Source organism: Lepidochelys olivacea (genome assembly GCF_965140295.1).
Source record: "Lepidochelys olivacea isolate rLepOli2 genome assembly, chromosome: 8".
NCBI lineage: Eukaryota > Metazoa > Chordata > Testudines > Cheloniidae > Lepidochelys > Lepidochelys olivacea.
Window position 1 is genome coordinate 10,823,972 of NC_140418.1, and position 25,651 is coordinate 10,849,622.

Sequence of the window (25,651 nt, forward strand, 5' to 3'; positions counted from 1 at the left end):
CCCTTTTCTCAGATCATTTATGAATATGTTGAAAAGTACTGGTCTCCTTACAGACCCCTGGGGGACACCACTATTTACCTCTCTCCATTCTTAAAACTGATCATTTATTCCTACCCTTTGTTTCCTATCTTTTAACCAGTTACTGATCTATGAGAGGACCTTCCCTCTTATGCCATGACAGCTTACTTTGCTTAAGAGCCTTTGGTGTGAGGGACCTTGTCAAAGGCTTTTTGAAAATCTAAGTACACTATATCCACTGGATCCCCCTTGTCCACATGCTTGATGACCCCTTCAAAGAATTCTAGTAGATTGGTGAGGCATGATTTCCCTTTGCAAAAACCATGTTGACTCTTCCACAACAAATTGTGTTCATCTATGTGTCTGACAATTTTGTTCTTTACTATAGTTTCAACCTGTTTGCCTGGTACTGAAGTTCGGCTTATCGGCCTGTAGTTGCCGGGATCACCTCTGGAGCCCTTTTTAAATATTAGCATCACATTAGCTATCCTCCAGGCATTTAGTACTGAAGCTGATTTAAAAGATAGGTTACAAACCACAGTTAGTAGTCCTTCAATTTCACATTCGAGTTCCTTCAGAACTCTTGAGTGAATATCATCTGGTCCTGGTGACTTATTACTGTTTAGGTTATCAATTTGTTCCAAAACCTCCTCTAAAGACACCTCAATCTGGGACAGTTCCTCAGATTTGTCACTTAAAAAGAATGGCTCAGGTTTGGGAATCTTCCTCACAGCCTCAGCCATGAAGACCAATGCAAAGAATTCATTTAGTTTCTGCGCACTGGCCTTATCGTCCTTGAGTGCTCCTTTAGCATCTCAATTGTCCAGTGGCCCCACTGGTTGTTTAGCAGGCTTCCTGGTTCTGGTGTGCTTAAAATTTTTTTTTGCTATTACATTTTGTGTCTTTGGCTAGCTGTTCCTCAAATTCTTTTTTGGCCTTCCTAATTATATTTTACACTTCATTTGCCAGAGTTTATGCTCCTTTCTATTTTCCTCACTAGGATTTAACTTCCACTTTTTAAAGGATGCCTTTTTGCCTCTCACTGCTTCTTGTACTTTGTTTAACCATGGTGGCACTTTTTCTTCTCTTACTATGTTGTTTAATTTGGGGGTATACATGTTGCATTGAAGGCTCTCTTGGGACTGATTATATCTTAGTACCCAATAATCTGGTTGAAATGGAATTAAGAATCTCCTCTGTACTTTGTGGAGAAATAACCTAAGAAACGTAATTAAAGAACACAAAAGAGATGGGAGTTTTTCTTGTAATTCAACTGAATTACATTGAATTCACTGAATACATTTGTGTCTTAACCCATTTTGGTGTCAGTATATGTAAATAAATCATGTGGGCTGGACATTCCTAAAGCCAGATCTATCTGTTTAATAAAATATTTTCAAACTGCATTTACTTTTTGTATAATTTCTAAATTGATTAATAGCGGAGCCATGGGGGAAATACTTTTTGCTCTCCTGGGGATATGATGTGGACTAGAGGGAAGGAAACAAATTATATGTGGAATTTTGCCAAAGCAAAATATTGTTTGTGTTCACTTAAAATCAAGGGTGAAAATGAAAACTCCCCTCCAGGACAGTAGAGTTGTCCTTTCACTTTAAAAAGAGGGGAGGAGTGCCAAAATGTGGGGGCAAATTTGTGAAAACTAATGATTGTCTGTCTATCATTCATATTGCCCATATCACCATACTACCTGACCTATATGAACAGAGTTTTGCCCTTTCGCCATAAAAAGCAACATTAACTGATGGAGATGGTACTAGTTTATTATGGAAGAAATTCACTAATACTTGTGAAAACGTAAATATGCCCCAACTCAAACCTCACAGCTTCAGCCTCCAGCCAGCAAAAGGTTTTACATGGATAAATCCTGAACTTCAGCCTGAACTGGAGTTCTTTTAGAAACATGTTTTCAGGTCACAACAATAAATGACTTTTGTTTCTCTTTGTTTCATTAGAATGATTACAGGAAGTTATCTATGCAATGCAAGGATTTTGTTGTGGGTGTACTGGATCTCTGCAGGGATACAGAAGAAGTGGAGGCTATTCTAAATGGAGATGTGAACATAAAAGTGTGGCCTGAGCATCACCGCCCAAGCCTGAGCAGAATTAAACTTGCCATTAAATATGAGGTCAAAAAGGTAAGATTTTTCCTTTAGTTGCCTTGTCACTACATTTTACAAGCCAGTTTCTGCTTCCATTGAAATCAATGGTAAAACACCCGTTCCTTTCAGTGAGCCCAGGGTTAACCCTTGTAATTTAGCTTTTCTATGGCTTTATGTGCAGGGTGGTTGCACATTTTAATATGGAAGATGTTACCATTACACTGTTAATTATTATGGATATAGTGGTGCTTTTACAATGTTAAAAGGAAGGTTGGATGGATCAAGGGATTGGTAAAATTGTATAGGGACCTCTCATCTCTAGGGTAGGTTACACAAGTGCGAATGTGGAAAAGTTTGGTCGCAGTCACAAGTCACTGCCATTGCAATATGCGGTGTTGTTGTAACCATGTGAGTGCCAGGATATTGGAGAGACAAGGTGGGCGAAGTAATATCTCTTATTGGACCATCTTATGTTGATGAGAGAGATAAGACCTGAAGAGCTCTGTGTGAGCTTGATAGCTTGTCTTATGGAAGAGTAGCTGGGGGTTCAATACAACCCCCAGATTGCAAACCCACTAACAAATGTCGGGAGCACACCCTCAGTCTAAGGGATACATCTACAGAGCACAAAAAAAAAACCCTCATGGCAGCGAGTTTTATAGTCCAGGTCTAAGCACTCCCGGGTCTCACACTGCAGAGCTAAAAATAGCGGTATAGACATGGAGGCTTGTGCTGGTGCCTGGACTCCAATACCTTCCCCCCCACCCCACGTTTCAGAGCCCAGGCTCTGGCCTGAGCTCAGACATCTACACTGCAATTTTTAGCCCCTCAGCACAAGCCATAGTTGACCCAAGACTTGCTGCACTGGATCGTTTTTTGCTGAGTAGACATACGCTTAGAGGGAGATACCAGTCTCATAAGATCACCCGGTTGTTTTGCAAACTTTCAGGCATCACTTTCGGTCTTATCCAGACTGAGCTTCAGCCAGAGAGCTCTAATCCATGCCCCAGTATCTGGTGAGAAAACAGAATTCCGAATCCTCAAAAAAAATTTAGTTTTTTTTGGAGGGTGGGGGAGAATTGGCCCACATCAGGACAAAAAGACAAAACCTTGACATTCTTCACAGCAACCACACACCACACAACAAAAACACTAACCCAGGAACCTATCCTTGCAACAAAGCCCGTTGCCAACTGTGTCCACATATCTATTCAGGGGACATCATCATAGGGCCTAATCACATCAGCCACACTATCAGAGGCTCGTTCACCTGCACATCTACCAGTGTGATATATGCCATCATGTGCCAGCAATCCTCCTCTGCCATGTACATTGGCCAAACTGGACAGTCTCTACGTAAAAGAATAAATGGACACAAATCAGACATCAAGAATTATAACATTCAAAAACAAGTTGGAGAACACTTCAATCTCTCTGGTCACTCCATTACAGACCTAAAAGTTGCAATTCTTCAACAAAAAAACTTGAAAAACAGACTCCAATGAGAGACTGCTGAATTGGAATTAATTTGCAAACTGGATACAATTAACTTAGGCTTGAATAAAGACTGGGAGTGGATCTGTCAGTACACAAAGTAAAACTATTTTGGCATATTTATTTTCCACCCCCCCTACTGTTCCTCAGATGTTCTTGTCAACTGCTGGAAATGGCCCACCTTGGTTATCGGTACAAAAGGTTCCCCCCGCTCCCTCCGCTCTCCTGCTGGTAACAGCTAGCTCACCTTACCTGATCACTCTTGTTACAGTGTGTATGGTAACACCCATTGTTTCATGTTCTCTGTGTATATAAAATCTCCCCGCTGTATTTTCCACTGCATGCATCCAATGAAGTGAGCTGTAGCTCACAAAAGCTTATGCTCAAATAAATTCGTTAGTCTCTAAGGTGACACAAGTCCTCCTTTTCTTTTTGCGGATACAGACTAACACAGCCGCTACTCTGAAACCTTCACAGAACTTGAATTCTGTAATAGTCTGTTTTGGGGAGTTGAAATGTTCCCCTGGCAGGCATGTTTCACCGTTTGTAAAATGTTCCCCGAGATCCCCTGCTAACAGGCTGCCAAAGAGCCAAAAGCCTGGGAGCCACAGGAGCCATGGAGCCTGAGTGACCAAGCTCCCCTCTACCCTGCCAAGTAGGCAGGTACTGGGATTACCTATAGAAGATCCCCCTCAACAAAAAATGGAAACCCCAATACCCTACCCCTGCTATTGCTCACAGCTAGGAGCTAGTGAGTGAAATTAACAACTGTCTGATCAGTTTTATGGCTGCTATTCAGCCATAGGGAAGCTAACAAGAATTGTCAATTTCAGTCAGCTTCCTGGATTCCAAGCACCCCACCAGTTCACACAGTAGGCTACTGGAGAACCTGGACTTCCCCAATGAGGGTTTGGGGGCCCAAGTTTCCCAGTCAAATGGACTGTCAAGGACTCAAGAGGCCTGGTAGCCTGGGGTCCTCAGCAACCTGCCTGGTGGGTTTGCCAATTGCCTGGAAAGCTACTGGGGAGTTTGGGAGTCAAGGATCTCAGGACTTCTGGGGACATGGGCAAGCTGTCGGAAACCTGCTTGGTTTCCATCAAAATGTCATTGAAATCAACACTGTCCCATTGAATGTTTCTATTTTAAGAAATCGGCATTTTCCGATTGAAAAAAATGTTCTGCTGGAAAATTTCTGAACCACGCTACCCTGACACAAGGAACTGGCAGATTAATGGGCAGGTAATAATGCAAATCTGAAGGGGTGTACACATTGTGAAAGAGGTGTATTTTGACAATGGATCTGAAGGTGTTGGTTCTCTCTTACACATGGTCCTAAATTATATATTCCCACATACTAAAATTGGCATTCCTGACAGTCTACATATGCCATTTTCCAGCAATGATGCGGCAACACTGAGATCAGCAATGGTGTAAGCACCATTTGAGTCAGGAATCGGATCATGGTTTTCATGAGACTGTCTGCACTAGTGCAATGCCAGTGGAATTGTTGATGTACCCATAATTCCATACTCATCCTCGAGGTTCACCCTCCAGGAAAGGACTGAGAACCATGAATGGTACAATATGGAGAAGTCTGTGTATGTATTCTTTGGATAAAGAGAGGATGTCAGTCTTCAGGGCTCTCAATCTGTCACATTTCATGAGCAGTAAAAAAGAAATTAAGCAACTAAGGGTTTCCCTAACTCCACTCCTATTCAAGACAATGTTCCCTTTGAAGTCATAAGCAAAACTCTTACAGGCTTCAGTGAAAGCAGTTAGGCTGACACAGAATGCTTTTGAAAATCCCTCTCTAATACCATTGAGAGAATGAGTGCTGATGTGGCAGGAAATAAATTTAATTCATGAGAAAGTATTTTCTGATTTTTTTGACTGAATATCCAGAAGTTAGACTTAAGGCCTTTTAGCAAATGCTGATCAGACTAAAATACTCCTGTGTCATTTAACCTCAAGAAAGAGATCTGGAGTCATTGTGGATAGTTCTCTGAAAACATCCACTCAATGTGCAGTTTTCAGAGTAGCAGCCATGTTAGTCTGTATCCACAAAAAGAAAAGGAGGACTTGTGGCACCTTAGAGACTAACAAATTTATTTGAGCATAAGCTTTCATGATCTGCAGCTCACTTCATCGGATGCAGTGGCAGTCAAAGTGAACAGAATCTTGGGAATCATTAAGAAACGGATGGATAATAAAACAGAAAATATCATATTGCCTCTATATAATTATCATATTGCCTCTATATAACTCCATGGTACGCCCACATCTTGAATACTGCATGTGGTCGCCACATCTCAAAAAAATGTATTGGAATTGGAAAAGGTTCAGAAAAGGGCAACAAAAATGATTAGGGGTATGGGACAGCTTCCGTATGAGGAGAGATTAATAAGACTGGGACTTTTCAGATTGGAAAAGAGATGACTAAAGGGGGATATAATAGAGGTCTATAAAATCATGACTGGGGTGGAGAAAGTAAACAAGGAAGTGTTATTTACTCTTTCTCATAACACAAGAACTAGGGGTCACCAAATGAAATTAATAGGCAGCAGGTTTAAAACAAACAAAAGGAAGTATCTTTTCACACAATGCACAGTCAACCCGTGGAACTCCTTGCCAGAGGATGTTGTGAAGGCCAAGACTATCACAGGGTTCAAAAAAGAACTAGATAAGTTCATGGAGGATAGGTCCATCAATGGCTATTAGTTAGGATGTTCAGAGATGGTGTCCTCAGCCTTTGTTTGCCAGAAGCTGGGAATGGGCAACAGGGGATGGATCATTTGGTGATACCTGTTCTGTTCATTCCCTCTGGGGCACCTGGCATTGGCCACTGTCAGAAGACAGGATAGTTGGCTAGATGGACCTTTGGTCTGACCCAGTATGGCTGTTCTTATATTCTTATAACCCTGGTTTATTGGAGCTGTTGTTCCTTTCTGATTATACCGGCCAAATTCATTCAAGAGTTAAGTGTTTTATTGATCACGGCAAACTAATTTTGAAATAGACACTGCATCAATCCCACCCACTCTGTTGAAGCAGAGTGTGCAAGAGTTAGCTATGTCTCTCCCCTAGCTCTGCTTCATTAATGTATAGAAAAATAAATCAATATTAAAAAGATATTCTAGGACCTCTTCTTCCACTTTTCCAAAAGTAAGTGCCAACGTTCAATCACTCATTTGATCAGGTCACATTTTTAAAGGTAACTTCTTCTGCATTGATGTTACAGTAAGATAACTTAATTAGCGGAACAGATAGGATGTATGAAAGGGGATTATCAAAACTGGTCGTCTGAGCATAAAGAATATATTTTAAAAGCAGCAAAAGAGAGAAGGAAGTGGTTTAGTTTTAGAAAAATATTTAAGATGTTCTGCTTTATGGAAGCATGCTCTGAATGGAAAATTTGGTTCTGGCAAATACTGGGTCTGGGAGGTGCAGATGAATGATTTCAACAATGTGCTTTGATGGAAATTGGGCTCCTATAACTGGGCTTAAAGAGTTGTTCCAAATTTTCCAGTTAACATCTGCTACCTCCTTCCCCCACCACCTGCTTACTGCTGCCTCCAGCTAACATCTGCTATCTCCTCCCCATACCACCTGCTTACTTCGGTCTCCCTCTTCCGCTGTCCTATTATGGAAGCAATTAATTAAAGAGAAACTTAACTCTTAATTTAAATGCTTTCATACAGGAACAAATGGTGTGGAGCTAGTCTGTATAACAGAAAGGAGCTGAACAAATTATTCTTCCCAGGCTGGTGCAGCTATGCACTGTCCCATACTCGGAGCTTAGTATCAAGACTCCAGCCATCCCCAGTTGAACTCCCTTAAACAAATTGGTCCAAATTCTGTGCCTTGAACAGGTGCCAGCTCATTGACTTCTGTGGGCTTGTACGGTTGTAACTCAGAACTGAATTTGCCCTGGTGTCCCTTTAGAAGGCTGACTAGTCTGAAATACTCTTGTACTGGATTATCAAAGAATGATCCCTAGAAGACTAACAAGGCAATAGCTATTGCGATGCTTTTGAGAACTCCAGACACTTTTGCTGAGCACATCGAGTCCTCTGCACTGCTTGCTTTCATTCTCTGTTCCTTCTCACGAGTACTGTACTCATCTCTTAGGTACAGAGAACTTTGAAACTGTGGGTCTGACAAGATGTAGCTGACCTGCCGTGTCAATCATTGCACTGCCTTCAGTATGCCTGTTCCATCAGCTCTTTAGCCAGCTCGTTTTCATAGGCTCATCTCTAGCGAGTGCATTGTTTCATAATGCATGCCCACAGCTTCCCTATGGACTTGCCAGTTCTGCAGCATCCGATGAATCCAAAAACCTGTGTTCTGCTTTGTCGTATGCAGTTGAGATCAACAGTATATTTTCTCCTTCTCTTACAAAATATATTCTTCAAAACTCATCATCCCTTTATAGAGCAGAGGAACGCTTTGGGCATCATTTATTTTATCTACTAGATCAATTACATAACATATGAATACCGTCTTCAGTAAATCTTGTGTTGGTTCTCTGTGTAACATTTCGCAGTCTGTTCTTTTCTATATTTCTCTCTCCATATTTCTATTGTATATATTCTGATAGTGGTCCTAGGCAGGCTAGAGAGCAGCTGATCCTGGACTCAATTAATAAGGAATTAAAGAAGGGTAATATAATTAATGCCAATCATCAAGGGTTTATGAAAAGTAGATCCTGTTAGACTAACTTGATATCTTTTTTATGAGATTGTAAGTTTTGTTGATAAAAGTAATAGTGTTGGCATAATATACTAAGACTTCTGTAAGGTGTTTGACTTGGTACTGCACAACATTGTGATTAAAAAAAGTAAAACAATACAATGAATATGGCACACATTAAACAGATGAAAAGATGGCCAACTGACAGGTCTCAAAATGTAATTGTAAACAAGGAATTGTCATTGAGCTGGTGTGTTTCCAGTAGAGTCCTGCAGGGATTAATGTTTGACCATATACTATTTAACATTCTTATCATTGATCTGGAAGAAAACATAAAATCATCACTTATAAAGTTTACAGATGGCACACAAATTGGGGGTGTGGTAAATAATGAAGAGAACAGACCATTGGCAGAGGGGGGTTTGGATCACTCTTAAGCTGCGCATAAGCAAACAATATGTGTGTTAATATGGCTAACTACATCAGGGAACAAAGAATGTAGGCCATGCTTACAGGATGGGGAACTCTATCCTAAGAAGCGGTGACTGAAAAAGGTTTGGGGTCATAGTGGATAATCAGCTGGACATGAGCTTCCAGTGTGACGCTGTGGACAAAAGGGCTAATGGATGAATAATCAGAGGAATCGTGAGTAGCAGTAGAGAGGTTGTTTTACCTCTGTTTTTGCCACTGGTGAGGCTGCTGCTAATATTCTGTGCAGTTCTGGTGTCCAAAATTCAAGAAGGATGTGGAAAAATTTTGAGAGGGTTTTCAAAGAAGAGCCATGAGAATGATTAGAAAACCTGCCTTATAGTGATAGATTGAGCTCATTGAGTCTATTTAGCTTAACACAGAAAAGGTTAGGGGTCAACTTTATTACAGTCTATAAGTACCTACTTGGAGAACAAATATTTAATAATGGGCTCTTTCATTATTGGCAGTGACTTATGGTAGCAGGTTGATATTTATCATACACTCTATTGCTAAATGGATGAACAATCTCGATAGAAAAACGTAGTGATGAAAATACACTAGTAATGACTTCCTTCAGTGGAAAGAGACTTTGAGGTATAAAGGCATTTGACGTGTATGTATATAAACTTTCACTTTGAAACTTATTTCCAACTTAAGGAAATCATATATTGTGTGCATGGGTTTTTTTGTCTGTTTGTTTTTTTATGGATGGATTCTGGATCTCGTTACTCTGATTTACATCAGAGTAACATGATCAAAACCGGTCAAATTACACAATATTTATATAGGTGAAATTGAGATCGGCATCTGGCCCTCAAAATGTAAAAGACAGCTCTGTGAAGGAATTCTGCTTGACCTCCATCCCCCACCTGAAGCACCAAAATCACTAACCCACAAATGGGGAAGTCTAGCCATCAGGCTGATTTATGTATGACAGTCCTCCCTGCCTCTGGCAAATTCAAGGTGCAAATGTCTTCCGAGTTACGGCTGGGTGAGCACTACCCACACTGCAACCCTGCAGCAGCGGAACCCGAAATGCACTGCGCTGCTGCTCAAGTTTCCAGCTTTGGACTGCGCCCTGGGACTGAGATGCCCTGGTGTGTACTTGGGTGGAGGGAGATCACTGCTCTCAAGGTGCAAAATGATATTTCAGCAATATTAGGCTGTCTGGGAATGGCACTGCTGCTGGCAAATTCAGTATTCACATCCCCTACCCATGCCAGCAGCTGCCTTGGCATTCTATCAGCTACTACAGAACTGTCCTTCCCAGCTCCCACTTGGCTTTCTGCTTCCAACATTCTGGGCCAAATCATTCACTGAATTCCCATTTGTTTTTGCTCTTCTTAGACCAAATGTTATTTTGGGTACATTATATAAGATTGCTTTTAATGAAGCTGCACTGATTTACTCCAGTTGAGGGTCTGTCCTGTTATTATTAGTAACCTGAAATTTGCTCTGTTGGTTTTTGCATTCTTCAGCCCACGAAGACGTAAGTGGTAGAGAGAAATAAAGGTATTCTGACATAATTGCACTTAGATAGGACAGAGCCTGAAATGTTCTATATTGTGGTGTTTCAGTGGATGTCAAGAAGGATCTTAGTAACTAAGTCACCCATTTAGGGGCTAGTGATTGACGGCTGTAATTAAAATATATATGAAATATTATAGTTTTTCATCAAGTTGGAGTTTCAATGATGAACACTCATTTGGATTCAAAGTTTTAATGAGTATTTGATATTCTATCTCCTTCTACCATTCTGCTTCTGGATTCATGTATTCCTATTAGCGATCTAACTGCCTAAGGTAGGCTTTCCCTGATGGAAGTTCTCACAGCATAATTTATTTTGCCAATCTTTATTTAGTGGTCCTGATTTTAGTTTTTCAGCAGATGCCTCCGGCAATATTTTGCTATCTTATCCTTTCCACAGTCTGAGAGAGATGGCAAGGGACCCCAGGCTAAGGCAGGATTATCTGATGGGGTTAAGGGTCTCTGCCAGGCCTTTAGACATATTTCTTCAATCTTCCCCCTTTTATTCTTTTCCACTCATTAACCCTATTACTTCATAGTCCCTCTTACATTGCAACCACCAACTCAGAAAAATGAGCTATTAAAAATTTGCACATTTCCTTAATTTCACAGCAGCTAAATGATCAGTCCCCTTGACGGCCATCAGACAGTGCACCACAGGAGTGAAAGAGAAGGAAATAATACTGTTTTGAAATGGAGGCTGAGAAGCAACATTTTACTCTTGTCCACCAGGCTACTGTAAAAGAAGCAGGCACTGTTAAATGAGGTCACCAAATCAAACACTTCGAGAGTTTTAAAAGCAGCTCTGTCATCTTTCCTCCTTCCCCTGGATCAGGGATATTACAGTATAAGGAAACATTAATCCTACACACACAGTTTAAAAGCTCATAAAGCTCATTTTAGTTCAGATACAGTATCTTCTTAATCTTAAATTTTCTTTCCTGTTGTGCTCCCTAATAAGGTGTAACCAGAAATGGGGCCATGTTTTTGGTATCTCCATTTTCTAAGTCCAGTTCAGGGACCTGCTCCAAAGTCCATTGACATCAATGGGAATCTGTCTGCTGAGTTCAGGGAGCTTTGGTTCAATTTTTGGTTCAGTGAGCTGTAAATCAATTTTTCTTTGATATTTGTTGATAATTTGCACACAAAGCCTCTATGAACTTCACTCATTTATTACTCCAATAAACAATTCATGGTTCAGTTGAAAGCAGGCAGTTTTATTGATCAGTATCTTGGGTTTTTTATTAGTACTTTCAGATTCTCAAGTTGAATCTTGGAAAGCAGTTCTGGCAAAGCATCAGAAGTGCCGAACTTAATGTTTTTTAAAGTGGTTCTCTTATTTTTTTTTAAATGAAAAGAGAGCCAACTACTTCAGTAACGTTGGCAACAAAACATGACAGTTTAACTTTCTACAGTATAATGAAATGCCCAATATAGAAGGTAATCATGGAATTAAAAGCTCTGTTCCATACATACTTTACAGCCAGAAGGAAGATAAAATGACACCAGTTACCAAAGCTGATTGCTATAAACTGATCTTTAAAACTCTAACTGAGACTATAATTCTTTTCAAACTCTGCCTATCCCAGAGGAACTAACACAAGTGCCCCAATAGCTATCACACGTTTATAATCGTACACTCTTCATTCAAAGTTCCCAGAGTCACCCTGACTCTTCAAATTATTTAGCTGGTTGCACATTTTGTCACCTCATTTGTCATTTCCTGAGAATCGTTCTGAAAATTACAATCCCAATATTTTGTCAAGTAGTGAAATAATCAAGCTGCTGGAGTAGAGAAAACATCATGCAAAAACCTAGGTATTGCATAAGTGCTGGAAACCTTCCAAAAAGGTTTGACACCTTTGACTGGTGTATCAAAAGACTCTCGTGATGATATTAATTAGCACAAGGCTGGGACTGGACGACAGGGGATGGATCACTCGATAAATTGCCCTGTTCTGTTCATTCCCTCTGAAGTATCTCGCACAGGCCACTGTCAGAAGACAGGATACTGGGCTAGATGGACCATTGCTCTTACCTACTATGACTGTTCTTAGACTATGATTAGTGTTTGTATGCACAGTGGGAAAATAAGCCCTTTCCACTCTAGCTGTGGAGAACCCTGCTGCAAAGGAACTGGTATAGTTCTGCTGTACAGGACGTTGGATGGATGGGTACAGAAGGGCAAGCTGCATTGTGTCTCTGGAGACGCTAGATGAGGGGTGAGACCAGAGAAACCGTCACTGTGTGCAAGTCACAGGAAACCATTTATGGGGCCATAATAATGCAAAGTTTACTATTTTCTTAGTATTTCCATGGTCAGAAGCTGAAAAGTGGACCAGGATACCAGATCTCATGGTTACTTAAGTCATTTTTGTAAATTAAGAAAAAAAACAAATACAATTAAAAATAAAGACAAATGCATGACAGAGACCTAGATCTAGTCCCACCTTTCCTACAGCCCTAACTGTGAAAGCTCCTCAGGACTGAGTTTTTTTTTCTACAGATCCAATCATTGTGTAAGTGTATAATAAATAAAGGTTTTTGAGTGGTTGCCATGTTAATCTGTATCAGCAAAAAACCCGAGGAGGACTTGTGGCACCTTAGAGACTAACAAATTTATTTGGGCATAAGCTTTCGTGGGCTAAAACCCACTTAATCGGACGCATGCAGTAGAAAATACAGTAGGAAGATAGATAGATATACACAGAGAACATGAAAAAATGCGTGTTGCCATATGCACTATAGCGAGACCCATCGATTAAAGTGGGCTATTATCAGCAGGAGAAAAAAAAATCTTTTGTAGTGATAATCAGGATGGCCCTTTTCAAACAGTTGACAAGAAGGTGTGGGTAACAGTAGGGGCAAAAATTAGATGGGGAAATAGTTTTTACGTTGTGTAATGACCCATCCACTCCCAGCCTTTATTCAAGCCTAATTTAATGGTGTATGCAGAAATGACACAGAAACAGACTTTCCTGAATCATTTCAATCACACAGTTCTGATCCCAGTTACCAAAGATGTACCAAAGTTATCCCATGAATGGATTTATTTCTAAATGGGAGCAAAAGTTCACAGGGGTGGAGGTACAGAGGCAGGGAAGATTTTTATTTCCTCTGTACCAGTTCAGATATCCTTGCTTAGGACATGTACTCTGCCCAGGAGTTAATGCTGAGCTTGCTCAGAACTGCAGCCAACCTGTAGATGAGTCCCAGTGAAGGAATGCACATTGCTTCTTGCTATATCACTGGAATACCATTTCACTTATTAATCAGTTCCCCTGCTTTAGAGATCTATGCAGTATCTTTCAATTATCTCTTCTGTTCTCATTATCACACTCTTTCCCCGTTATCCTTTAACGTTGGTAGGGATCTGATAAGGCCAACATTTTCCTTCAGTTTCTAAAGCCGGTGTCTCTCTGCGGGAGCTGACATTCATCCCCCTTCTTTCCAGATGCTGGGCGCATCATCACCCCACTGCCTTTAATTGCAGATGTCGAGTGCCCAGCTCCAGTTTCCCAGTTGGCAGTATGGTTCCTGGCCATCACAAAGCCAGACCACCTCTGTCACAGGATTTAATTTAATTAACAGCAAGACATACAAATTAGATTTGGGGAAAAAATTAATAAGAATTAAACAGAACACCAGATGGCTGTGCAAATTCTATTTAATACAGAGATGGTACAGGAACTTTTCCTCATAACTGCATTATTAATAATTAACATTTGGAAGATGCTCTAAACAGAATGTTGGCTGTTGCATTAAATTATATTTTTTCACTGCATTGGTCACAGAGCTCAGGTACTCAAGGGTATATGAAGCCCAACTCTCAGGAACTGCTGAGATAATCTGAGGACCTGATTTATTTATACAGAGGATGCAATCTGATTGTGTATGATGTCTTTCACACAAATTGCTTCACAGAGTTAAATAACGAGAGTGTTGTAGCATTAAAGCACTGTAGCCAAGGGAGAGAAAAATGAAGAAGTGACCTAATGATGAAAACATATGTTCACAGATGGAGTTTTGAAATGGAGAGTCAGGGAGCTGGAGCATTGCTGGAAGTCTGTTCCAGATAGCAGAGGTTGCAGAGCACAGTGAACTCACATTAGGTGTGGCCAGATTAAGTGAAGGGGCAGGGAAGATTGGGAGCAGTAAGGTGACACAGAGAGAAAGACAAAGTCCATCTTTGTGGGAGGTTGGAACAAGACTATGAAAACTTTAGAATCATGGAGGTCAATGACTTTCATCCATAGGACATGTTAGAAAATTCGAGGCCAAATTCTGCTCAGAGTTATACTGATGTCAATCCAGACTAACTTCATTGATGTCAATGAAGTTACTTCAGATTTACACCAGTGATAACTTTCAGTTAAAGTTCAGAAAACAAGTCCTCAAAGGACAGGAAATGCAATGTTATCTTTGGTTTCACAGTAGCAGCTGTGTTAGCCTGTATCTGCAAAAAGAACAGGAGTACTTGTGGCACCTTAGAGACAAACAAATTTATAAGAGCATAAGCTTTCGTGGGCTACAGCTCACTTCATTGGATGCATAGAATGGAACATATAGTAAGAAGATATATACCTGCAGAGAAGGTCGAAGTTGCCATACAAACTGTAAGAGGCTAATTAATTAAGATGAGCTATTATCAGCAGGAGAAAAAAACTTTAGTGATAATCAAGATTGCAGATTTAGACAGTTGACAAGAAGGTGTGAGAATACTTAACATAGGGAAAGATTTGTGTATTACAATTTATGTAATGACCCAGCCACTCCCAATCTCTATTCAAACTCAAGTTAATGGTATCTAGTTTGCATATTAATTCAAGCTCAGCAGTTTCTCACTGGAGTCCATTTTTGAAGCTTTTCTGTTGCAAAATTGCCACCCTTAAATCTTGTACTGAGTGGCCAGAGAGGTTGAAGTGTTCTCCTACCGGTTTTTGAATGTTATGATTCCTGATGTCAGATTTGTGTCCATTTTTGCGTAGAGACTGTCTGGTTTGGCCAATGTACATGGCAGAGGGGCATTGCTGGCACATGATGGCATGTATCACATTGGTGATGTGCAGGTGAATGAGCCCCTGATGGCGTGGCTGACGTGATTAGGTCCTATGATGGTGTCACTTGAATAGATATGTGGACAGAGTTGGCATCGGGCTTTGTTGGAAGGATAGGTTTCTGGGTTAGTGTTTTTGTTGTGTGGTGTGTGGTTGCTGGTGAGTATTTGCTTCAGGTTGGGGGGCTGTCTGTAAACGAGGACTGGTCTGTCTCCCAAGATCTGTGAGAGTGAGGGATCATTTTTCAGGATAGGTTGTAAATCTTTGATGATGCGTTGGAGAGGTTTTAGTTGGGAGCTGAAGGTGATGGCTAGTGGTGTTCTGTTATTTTCTCTGTTGGGCCTGTCCTGTCGTAGGTGACTTCTGGGTACTCTTCTGGCTCTGTCAATCTGTTTTTTCACTTCAGCAGGTGGGTATTATAGTTTTAAGAATGCTTGATAGAGATCTTGTAGGTGTTTGTCTCTGTCTGAGGGATTGGAGTAAATGCGGTTGTATCTTAGAGCTTGTTATCTTTGAAAGTTGAAAGTTCAATTTAAACTCTGGAGTTTCTGGACTCATGACCTCCCCTCTGGTTGAACAGATGTGGTACATCCTGGGAATTATGTGACCACAGTGTATCATGAGAGATGTAGGCTAGCTGGGAAGCCTGACCCATAGAAGAGAAGGCAGACATAAATCAGCTGATTTACAACTCCCATGAGGCATCTCAGGGGGACACGGTGCTGAATCAAAATGCTTCATGATGATGATTCAGTTCATCAAAACAAAATTAACATTTCTATTTGTGAATGTTAAAAGAGTTGTAAACTGAAATCTTTCTGAAATGTCCATTCTGTGAAAAAATTCTGTATTTGGACTTTTTGTACTGTTTGAGAGCAAAAACAAATTTAGAAATATCAGAATTTCCTGAGGGGCAGAAAATCTGATTTCTCAACCAGCTCTAATGTGCATAAGCACCAACCTGAACCGAGACCCCAAAGAGGAGAATTTATATAAAACACCAGGTTTCACAAATGGAGTCTATGCTGCAGGACTGAATTGAAACCTTCAAAAGTTTTTATAGAGTTGCCTTTCTGCCCTTTTCAGCTTCTCTATTTTGCACAAAAAGGGCCAAAAAGTATTTTCCCCTGTTTGTTTTCATAAATATCAGAGATATGAAGTAAAGTTATCCCAAGTTAAGCTGGAGGTCTTGATGAAGTCTCAGAAATGTTTGTTAGATGCTCTCTCCTTAGTCATTGTCAAGCTTAGGATATAGTGGTCAAATGTAACTCTTCTAATTCCTTTTAACTCAACCCCTAAAGCATCTTGATGATTTTTTTTTCAACACTCAATGTTCTCTATTTTGTGTACATCTTTCTACAGCATGAATGGAGGTATTCCACGTGTGCTCTCACCATAGCTGAACAAGGTATTTAGGCTGCTAATTTCCATTGAAGATTCTGGGCCTGAGTTCCTTTCTCCAAGATATGCATGCAAAATCACATTTCCATTCTGGTGCGAAATCACATTGCAAACACATGTGGATATATTTTTGCTGTGCCCTAGCATCTCTAGGTCTCTTTCAGTATTACTGCTTCCCCACTGAATATCTGTGGTTCTGATTATTTTTCCCCTCCCAGATGCATTAGCCTGGATTTTTTTTTCCAGTTTGAATCTCATTTTATTTCCTCTCCATACATTCAACCTCTCCAGGTGTCAATGAATTATTTCTTAGTCATCTCTGGTGGTTTGTAACACTTCCCAATTTACTGTAATCTGCACATTTAATTAATTTCATTGGCAAACTACCATACAGTCTTATATTGTCGGGGGCGGGGGGAAGGGGCAGAATCAAAACCCTTGTATGAGGCAAGAGACAAAATAAAAAGTATCTTTATTAAAATTAAAATTATTTTGTTAAAAGAGCAATTAATACGTTCTGCTATAAATCTGACCCTGGAGGCTCCCAATTTTGGCTTCATCTATCTTTCAGGAAGCAGTAGACCTGCTACTGTGTGTTTTCTTTTTTGGGGGGGAGGTGGGGAGAGTATGCTGTTAGAATGAGGTAAGTACAAAACCTCAAGGAAAAATATGTTTCACCATTTAAGGTTTTTATGAGAAGATTTTCTAGTAGGTTTGGTTCTATACAGGTATCAAAGATTTTTTGTCTTTCTAGCTCTATTTAGAATCAATGCTGGGACATTCTGTTTTCTAGCTTGATTTTAGATGAATAATTAAGAGTTAAGGATTTATTCATGCATTCACAAAAAGGGGAAAATGGATATTAGCAATAAAAACTTCCAACAAACACACATCCCACCAGAATACAAACCCCCTGCTTTTCTGTAAAGCAGAACCAACCACCTTAGCCAACAGGCTGCAGAAAAATGCTTAGCAAAAAAGACTATAGATTACAAATAAGATTACAAATAAGCCATCAGAGACAGCCCAAGCCCTGCCCTCAGTGCAGGAGAAATGTACAGAAACTGACAAAAATATTAATTAAAATGTGCATTCACTGCATGGCTACAGTGTTCATGTAACCTTGGCGTTATCTGGTTTGCATTTCAAGAATATTAGGCTTAATTTAGTTTTCTAATGTGAATAAAAAACCCAGACAAATCATTTATTCCCAGATCTGTTACCAAAATGGTTATTAAAATTCTGTTTTTCATATGGTGCTTGAGTGCACACACCTGTTGGAATAGAATAGATTTGAAATGGTCCTGGCAGTTTTATCTATTCCATCATTTTTTCTTTCTATTTTACTAATTGGTGTTTTCTTCTTTTAAAAAAATATTAAAGAAGGCAGCAGTTTTGTACATATTTTACTTCTGCTGCCTGGCTCAATCACTGCTTATAATTCACACTGGTTATTTTAAAAGAGCACCCCAGCACCTTATCTTGAATTCTACAATGCATTGAGGACATTTGGTTCTCCAATGACAGGTTTCAGAGTAGCAGCCATGTTAGTCTGTATTCGCAAAAAGAAAAGGAGTACTTGTGGCAAATTAGAGACTAACCAATTTATTTGAGCATAAGCTTTCGTGAGCTACAGCTCACTTCATCGGATGCATACTGTGGAAAGTTTAGAAGATCTTATTATATACACACAAAGCATGAAAAAATACCTCCTCCCACCCCACTCTCCTGCTGGTAATAGCTTATCTAAAGTGATCACTCTCATTACAATGTGTATGATAATCAAGTTGGGCTGGAAATGGCCATTCAAATCCAGGGTTTGTTTGCAGATCACAATGGTGATAGGAACAATCCAACAAGTGTAGATTCAGATCTGGACCTCTTTCAAGTTTGGGAATATTAGGATCAAGGGGTTTGGTCTTGGATCATTTTTACCTGCTCTACCATGAAAGCTGTCTACTTATTACCATATGGATGATAAAGAAGCCTGTGGATAGTTTTACAAAAGGGGTAATGGCTTTTTAAAATCTTAAGACTTAAAGTTTGGTCCTACCCTGAAAGGTAACTCTGAAACTGGCATCATGGGGTTCAGGTTCCTTGCATCTCAATGATTCCAGGTAAAATATGCTGAGTTTACAATTAAAATAGTTTCACACACACCCCCAGCCTCCAACTACCAGTTTACAAACCCTCAGCCTGGGCTGTAAGAAACAAGCTTTTGTTCTTCCCCTTCTCATGCATCAACTGGTAATAAGGATTCTTCAGGACAAAACAGTCCTTCACTTACATCTGCGCTTCCCCATTGCCAGTGGTGCATTTGGCAATCTGCAGATGAGGATTTCTACCAATAAGACTGGACTTTAATGTATTGATTTTTCTATCTAATCCAAATAGAGAAAATGATCCATAAAATTCTGCTGCCATTTACATCTCTGTGACCCAACTACAGCGAATGAGGCGGGGGGATGAAAATCGGAGCAGAATTTGGCCCTGCTGATTTCAGTGACACTACTCAACATACATAAAATTACTCACATGCCTAAGAATTTGCAGGATCAGAACCTGAGCTAACAGATACAAATCTGAATATAAGTAAAGAGCAGGTTTCTTTGTGTAAAATCACAACAAGCAAATGCTGAGGTCAACTGAAAAGTAAATAATAATATTACAAAAATAATGTGCAGGAGACAGATTTCTAGTGCAGACAACCCATGATTGGAGACCGTGCTTTGGGTTGCTATTTTTTTTAACTACTTAAAAAACGTGGAGCTGCATTTTGCATGAGGTGAAGATGATATGCACCAGCGTGCAGCAGTTTGAGAAGAACTGAACTGCAGGAGACTGGATGAGGTGGTTATTAGTCATACTTTATATTTGTCTAGCATCTTCCATCCTAGAATATTGAAGCATTTAAAGAATATGAATTAAGATAATGACCCTATATGGTAGGTATGTATCAGTATATTCATCTTACAGATGAGGAAACAGATGCACAGAAATGTTAAGACAACTTGTTTAGGTCTTGCAACCAGTCAATGGCAAAGTGGGAAGAGAAACCAGGGATGGAATTCTGGCTCCACTGAAGTAAATGGGAGTTTGCCATTGAGTTTAGTGCCGCCAGGATTTTATTGCAGAAATCTTGACTGAGTATTTGGCAGAACTACATAATGGAAAATAGTTTGCTCTAGGTTGGGTTTTCTAAGGAGCCTAAAGGAGCTAAGTGCTCAAATCCTAAATGTGATCCCAAATGCTAGTCTTAATCATTATGCTCATTTGCCTAATGAAAGGGGGCATATTCATCAAATGCATATCCAGCTCCTAAATTACTGGGAAAGGCTCAATTTTAATCCAACTCAATTTTAAGGACATCAAACATTTGAAACCAAACAGAGTGAGGGATACATGATGGATCACAATACACCAGGGCTAACTGTGGCCCGTTCACAAACTTATCGTTGTTCGTTTAGAATTACTAAGCATCTGCAATAGGATTTCTTGAGAAAGAGCTATGCAGTTATCTGAATACCTTTGTAAGTCATACAAAATCGCCAGGAAACTTTTCTATCTACATTTTGGACTTAACATTTACGTAGCGTTCATATTTTCAAGGCACTTTAGAGATAGAGGCCAGACAGTAACTGGCCTCCATGCTCATAAATGTACTAGGAGAGGGCACAAGGAGTCTTCCGTCCTTTGCAAGCCCCAGCCAAGGGCCAGGCACAATTACAGTCTCAGCTCCTGGGGAAATACAAACACTGACGTCTCCGCATAAACCCGAGGACTCACGTGACTCCATAGGAGATGAGAGGAAGTGGGGCCATGGCTGTACTTATCTGCATAGGGCAGGACGGTGTGCTGGGGAAAGCAGGTTACATGCTCCTCGTGTGCTTTTCCAGGCTCTTCCTGCTGCTGCTGCTGCAGCAGCACTGTCTAGGTAGGACATGGTAGGAGAGAGAATCCCTCCCATGGGTTCAGGGAGTTTCTGCCCTAATCCTGGACAGTGCACCAGTTCAAAGTGGATAAATACAGAGATGAAAACCATTTGGCACCTACATATTTTCCTTTAGTGTTTAAAGGCACAATCTTGCAGTCGCTCATGGGGGTGCTCGTCAGAGGAGTCCCATCATCTTCAGTGGGGTCTTCGGCATTCTAGGCACTATTCCTCTGAGTGAGGGTTTCAGGAGTTCGTGCTAGCTGTTTAAAATGAGTTAGTCAAAGTTAATGGTAGGTTTAGAGAAGCAATAAGTTAACCGAACACATACATGCTTCATAGTGAAAACATAAGGGTCTAGAGAAATACTACACGGCTCAGGTGCAAGTCATATCTTTGGACATTACACATTTTGTCCTAAAAAAGCTTGAAAATCTATCTAGGCAGCTTCCTTTCTAAATCTAATTTGCTAATTAAACATCCCATTTTAAATCTGAGTAACATATTGTATATATTGAATTCTGCCAGCATTTGTCAGAAGATTTATAGCTAAGGGGGATTTGAGGAGAAGCGACAGGAATGTTTGCATCAAAGAGCTACTAAAGTCATGCGTTTGAGATTTTACTTTTGGCGTAATTTTTTCAAAGAGATTTAACATTGCATTGATGAGTGTTTGAATTCTTTTTGGCTTCAGTTGTTGATAATTTAGAGCAAAGGTGCCATTATCAAAGCAAAACAATCCAGTCTGAGTGGATAATCCCTTTGCAAGTAGTAGTAGATATGTCAGAAGGGAAGCAGCATTTCTTTGAGGTTCTGTTTTTCTGTATGAGACATTCCATTAGTCTGTAGTTGATTTCTGTTTTTACCTGAATCCTCATAAAATTACTCAGTTTCCATTGACATATTCATGGCTTTTATGCTTATTATATAAAACAGAAGGCTTTTTTACTTATATATGTATTATATGAAAATTGGTTTACATGCTTATGAAGTTCCTAGACATGGCGAATGCTCTTATCTTGACACTTCTCATTTATTACATATAATGTGTGCCAGGGTAATGATGATATTCCTTTGGCAAAGACCATCTTTTTGTTCTGTGTTTGTACAGTGCCTAGCACAATAGGGCCCTAGTCCATCACTCTAGCTCCTAGCCACTGCCACAATTCAACTAACAAATAATAATGCATCAGTAACAACTGGAACTCTGGGTCCAGATATCCCCTTTGTCCCAAATAATTGGTACTAAATAAAAATGAAGGTGTCAATATTTTTAAAATCTCCTCAAACTACAAGAAGAATGCAGCTTATTATACAGTTACAGACACATGACTTTATAATAAACTATCCATGACAAACGGAGAATTTTTAACTAGTCTACTGGGAAAACCATTGTCCCTTATTGTGAGAACTGTGGAATACTTATCCACCTACAATACATGCATGATGAGCAAGGGTAAATGGCTGTCGTGCATCAAATTATATAGCAATTTGGGAAAGCTACATCCAGGATAGTATATCATCATAACAGCTTCTGACAATCCTGACTAATTCTGTGAGGAAAATGATCCTTTGGCCCAATTCAGTTCCCAGTGAAGTCAATGGGAGTCTATTTATTTCAATAGGAATTGGATAAGAGCTCCCCTCTCGGGTAACAATAGCACAGAGAGCTAGGGGGCCCTCAGCTCTGCAGTTCCACTTCATTTTGTGGAACTCAAGACTCTGGCTTTGGGGGCCTTGATGCCTGTGTTTGGTCTGATGTTCTCACTGTAGGCTGGTGTCTGGGAATATATGTATGTATATATGTACCATATATGTAATTATCAGGTGGTGCCCACTGGATAGACATGATTTATTTTGTAACCATCTTGAGTTATGGCAATGACGGATGTGGAATAAGAACCAAAGGATGCCTCCTAACAGGCACTGGTGTGATGGGGAGCAGGAAGAGGGTTGCTGCAGCAGTTTCTAAACTATGTAGCTCTTCAAAGGCGTGGGGCCAGTTAGCACAAGTAAGTGTCGCTCCATTGGCTTCAGGGGAGAAATGCTGATTTACGCAACTCTGAGGACAACCACGCTGGCTGGTGCCATTAAATGGGTCTAGTTACTGTTTACACCCAATCCAGCTCTGCATGTGTGCCAGGAGCCTGAGTCCATAGTCCTATCTTTCCCGACCCACACAGCCCCCCTCCCCCACTTAGTGCTCCTGACAATGTTAATGACCTCTCACTCCCCTGCACAACCCCACTCCTTGTAGCCAACTTGTTGTTTCGCTTTGCACGTTTGCATTATGGGAAGGCAGGTTTTTTTTAATACCCCTTCTTCAGTCGAGTACACCAGCACAGCAGCAGCCATAACTTCTTCCTAATAGTCTACGATGCTTAATTGGGCAAATAGGAGTTGATGGGAGTTCTGCTTGATAAAGCTCTGCAGAACTTGGCCCTCTAGAATTAAATGTAATACATCACAATTCCTCATTTGCTACAACTTCGGCACCATAAAAACACACTTCCTTTGGTCTGTTTTGAACTCTGTTATCTGGTATCCTGGGCTCAGAAAATAAGCTTTTAGTGTCGACTTTTAATTTAATGTCAGTGTTGATCCCCAGAAAGGAAAGTTAAATGCATCTGTAATGTAAGTGTTTGATGAGAATCTAAGATCAATTTATGACATTTTGATCAACATAGAGGGAAAGTTAGCATTAGCTGAGGGGTCACTGAGAATGTCATTAATATCTGATGGAGCAAACATAAAGAAAAATTGCAGTGTACTATCAGAAAATGAGCGCTTGAATTAATTCTAATCTGCTATCTTCCCTCTCTGATTTTATTCTTCCCTCCTTTTAATATTAGTCAGAAAAAGATGAATGTCATGAGGGCTTTATGACACATTGCCAATCTAAATTGTGTAGGAGAAAATAAATCGTTCCAATAAATTCAGTTTTTATGGCAATTTCTTCTCATTTTCCACATTTTTTTTCATTTTTCATTGTCGCTGTTTTCGGAAACAATGAAGCAATAAATTAGATTAAAATGTCTGATCCATTTCTTTGGGAGGGGAACTAGCATGCAAACCCTCCGACAGCCATTCCGGGTGCCGGGGCAGAACTGTCAGTGGACCCCCAAGCACGCACAAGCCATGCCCACTGGGACGCGGTCCCCCTGACATTTGGGCGGTGCTGCACTTGTGCTGGCTGGTGCCCAGCAAGCTGCTGGCTGCCTTGCTGTGCGCACTCTTCCGGCACAGCCAGGGCTTCCACATGCCTGCCTGGTAGGGTTGCCAACTGTCTAATTGGCAAACCCAAAGACCCTTGCCCTGCCCTGCCCCTTCCCTGAAGCCACACCCCTGCCCTGCCCCTTCTCTGAGGCCTCACCCCCTGCTCACTCCACCCCCCCCCCCGCCCTCTGTTGCTCGTTCTCCCCCACCCTCACTCACTTTCACCAGGCTGTGGCAGAGGGTTGGGGGGCAGGAGCGGGTGTGGGGTGCAGGATCTGGGAGGGAGTTTGGGTGCAAGGTGTGAGGGCTCTGGCTCTGACAGGGAGTTTGGGTGCAGGCTCTAGGAGGTAGTTTGGGTGCAGGAGGGGGTGAGGGGTGTGGGTTTTGGGGGGGGCGTTTGGGTGCAAGAGGGAGTGCAGTCTCTGGGAGGGAGTTTGAGTATGGGAGGGGGTCAGGGGGTCGATGCTTACCTCGGGTGGCTCCTGAAAGCAACCAGCACACTCCTCTGGCTGCAGCTTCTAGGTGTGGGGCCCAGGGGATCTCTGCACACTGCTGCCTGCAGGCACTGCTCTCACATCTCCCATTGGCCACAGTTCCCAGCCAATCGGAGCTGCTGAGTTGGTGCTCGGGGTGGGGCAGTGGGCAGAGGCCCACTGCCCTGCCAGGGGCTGTAGGGCCATTCCAGCCGTTTCCGGGAGCAGCGCGGAGTGAGAGTAGGCAGCAAGCCTGCCTTAGCTCCGCTGCGGGGGGCAGCGGCTGGGGGCCCCTGGGTCCTTTTAAATCGCCTTAGCCCTTGGGCAATTGCCCCCTTTGTGCTCCCCCCACCACCACCCCATCAGTGGGCCTGCTGGCATGAGTCTTTGACTGCCTTTCTGCCAAGGACAACAAAGTTTCTTCTTTTCTGTCAATTCTTGTAACACAATTAACATATTCTTTTCACTTATTCAGAAAAAAGTTTTGCTGTTGCACAGGGCCTACAGTCAATTAGGTCTACTGACTTTAAATGCAAAGCTTGCCGCCTAATTGAGTGTCGTTCCGCTTTTCTTTGAGATATAACTTTCATTTATTTGCCATAAAAAGGCAATAATCCAAATAGCATTGATTGGACTGCAAACACTGCCCAGTAAATGGGGGTCCCCGGTGTACATTGGGGTTGCGTTCTTGAAAAGGGCAATGGATTCCGAGATGCTGTATACAGGGGAATTTTTCCCCATAAGAAATAATGGAATAAGGGAGGTGTGCACGCACAACTTCACCACACTCACCTCTGGCAATGCTCTTGTCTCCCAAACAGCGTACCTTTGTACAATGACAGGCTATACAGTACACATTTTACACATAAACCATTGAATAAAATAATGTAGAACCCTACTAACACTGTTCAAACACATAAGACATTTTAATACAGTAAATACAGGACAGTAATACAGTATAAAACAGCATCAATTATGCTAAACTTAGGTAGGAGTGGTGGCTGGCTTTTCCGTGGCTGGCTTTTCCGTGGCTGGCTTTTTGGTTGCAGAAGTCTTAAAAAAGGATTTTATCAACGTCTGCTCTCCTGCATGAATCTTTGAATGGTAGATCTTCCTGTAGCAAGCCACTGCGTCATTGAGAGCCCTGGAGACTTTGGCAGACCATCCACAAAAAGGATCACTGCTCTGTATGATTTCCGTCATCTCATTCAGCAAACCAAAGAAACGGGAGAGATTCTTTGTCGTCAGACTCCT

The 25,651-nt window shown here is 41.1% G+C and overlaps 1 protein-coding gene across 1 annotated transcript in view; it reads left to right on the forward strand.

Moving 5' to 3' along the window:
- The window catches only part of TRPC7 (transient receptor potential cation channel subfamily C member 7), a 120,555-nt gene that overhangs the window by 38,987 nt on the left and 55,917 nt on the right, over positions 1-25,651 (forward strand). The window contains exon 3 of the mRNA XM_084636906.1: positions 1,992-2,174. Coding sequence (XP_084493032.1) covers positions 1,992-2,174 — 183 coding nt within the window. The remainder of the gene's footprint in view (positions 1-1,991; positions 2,175-25,651) is intronic.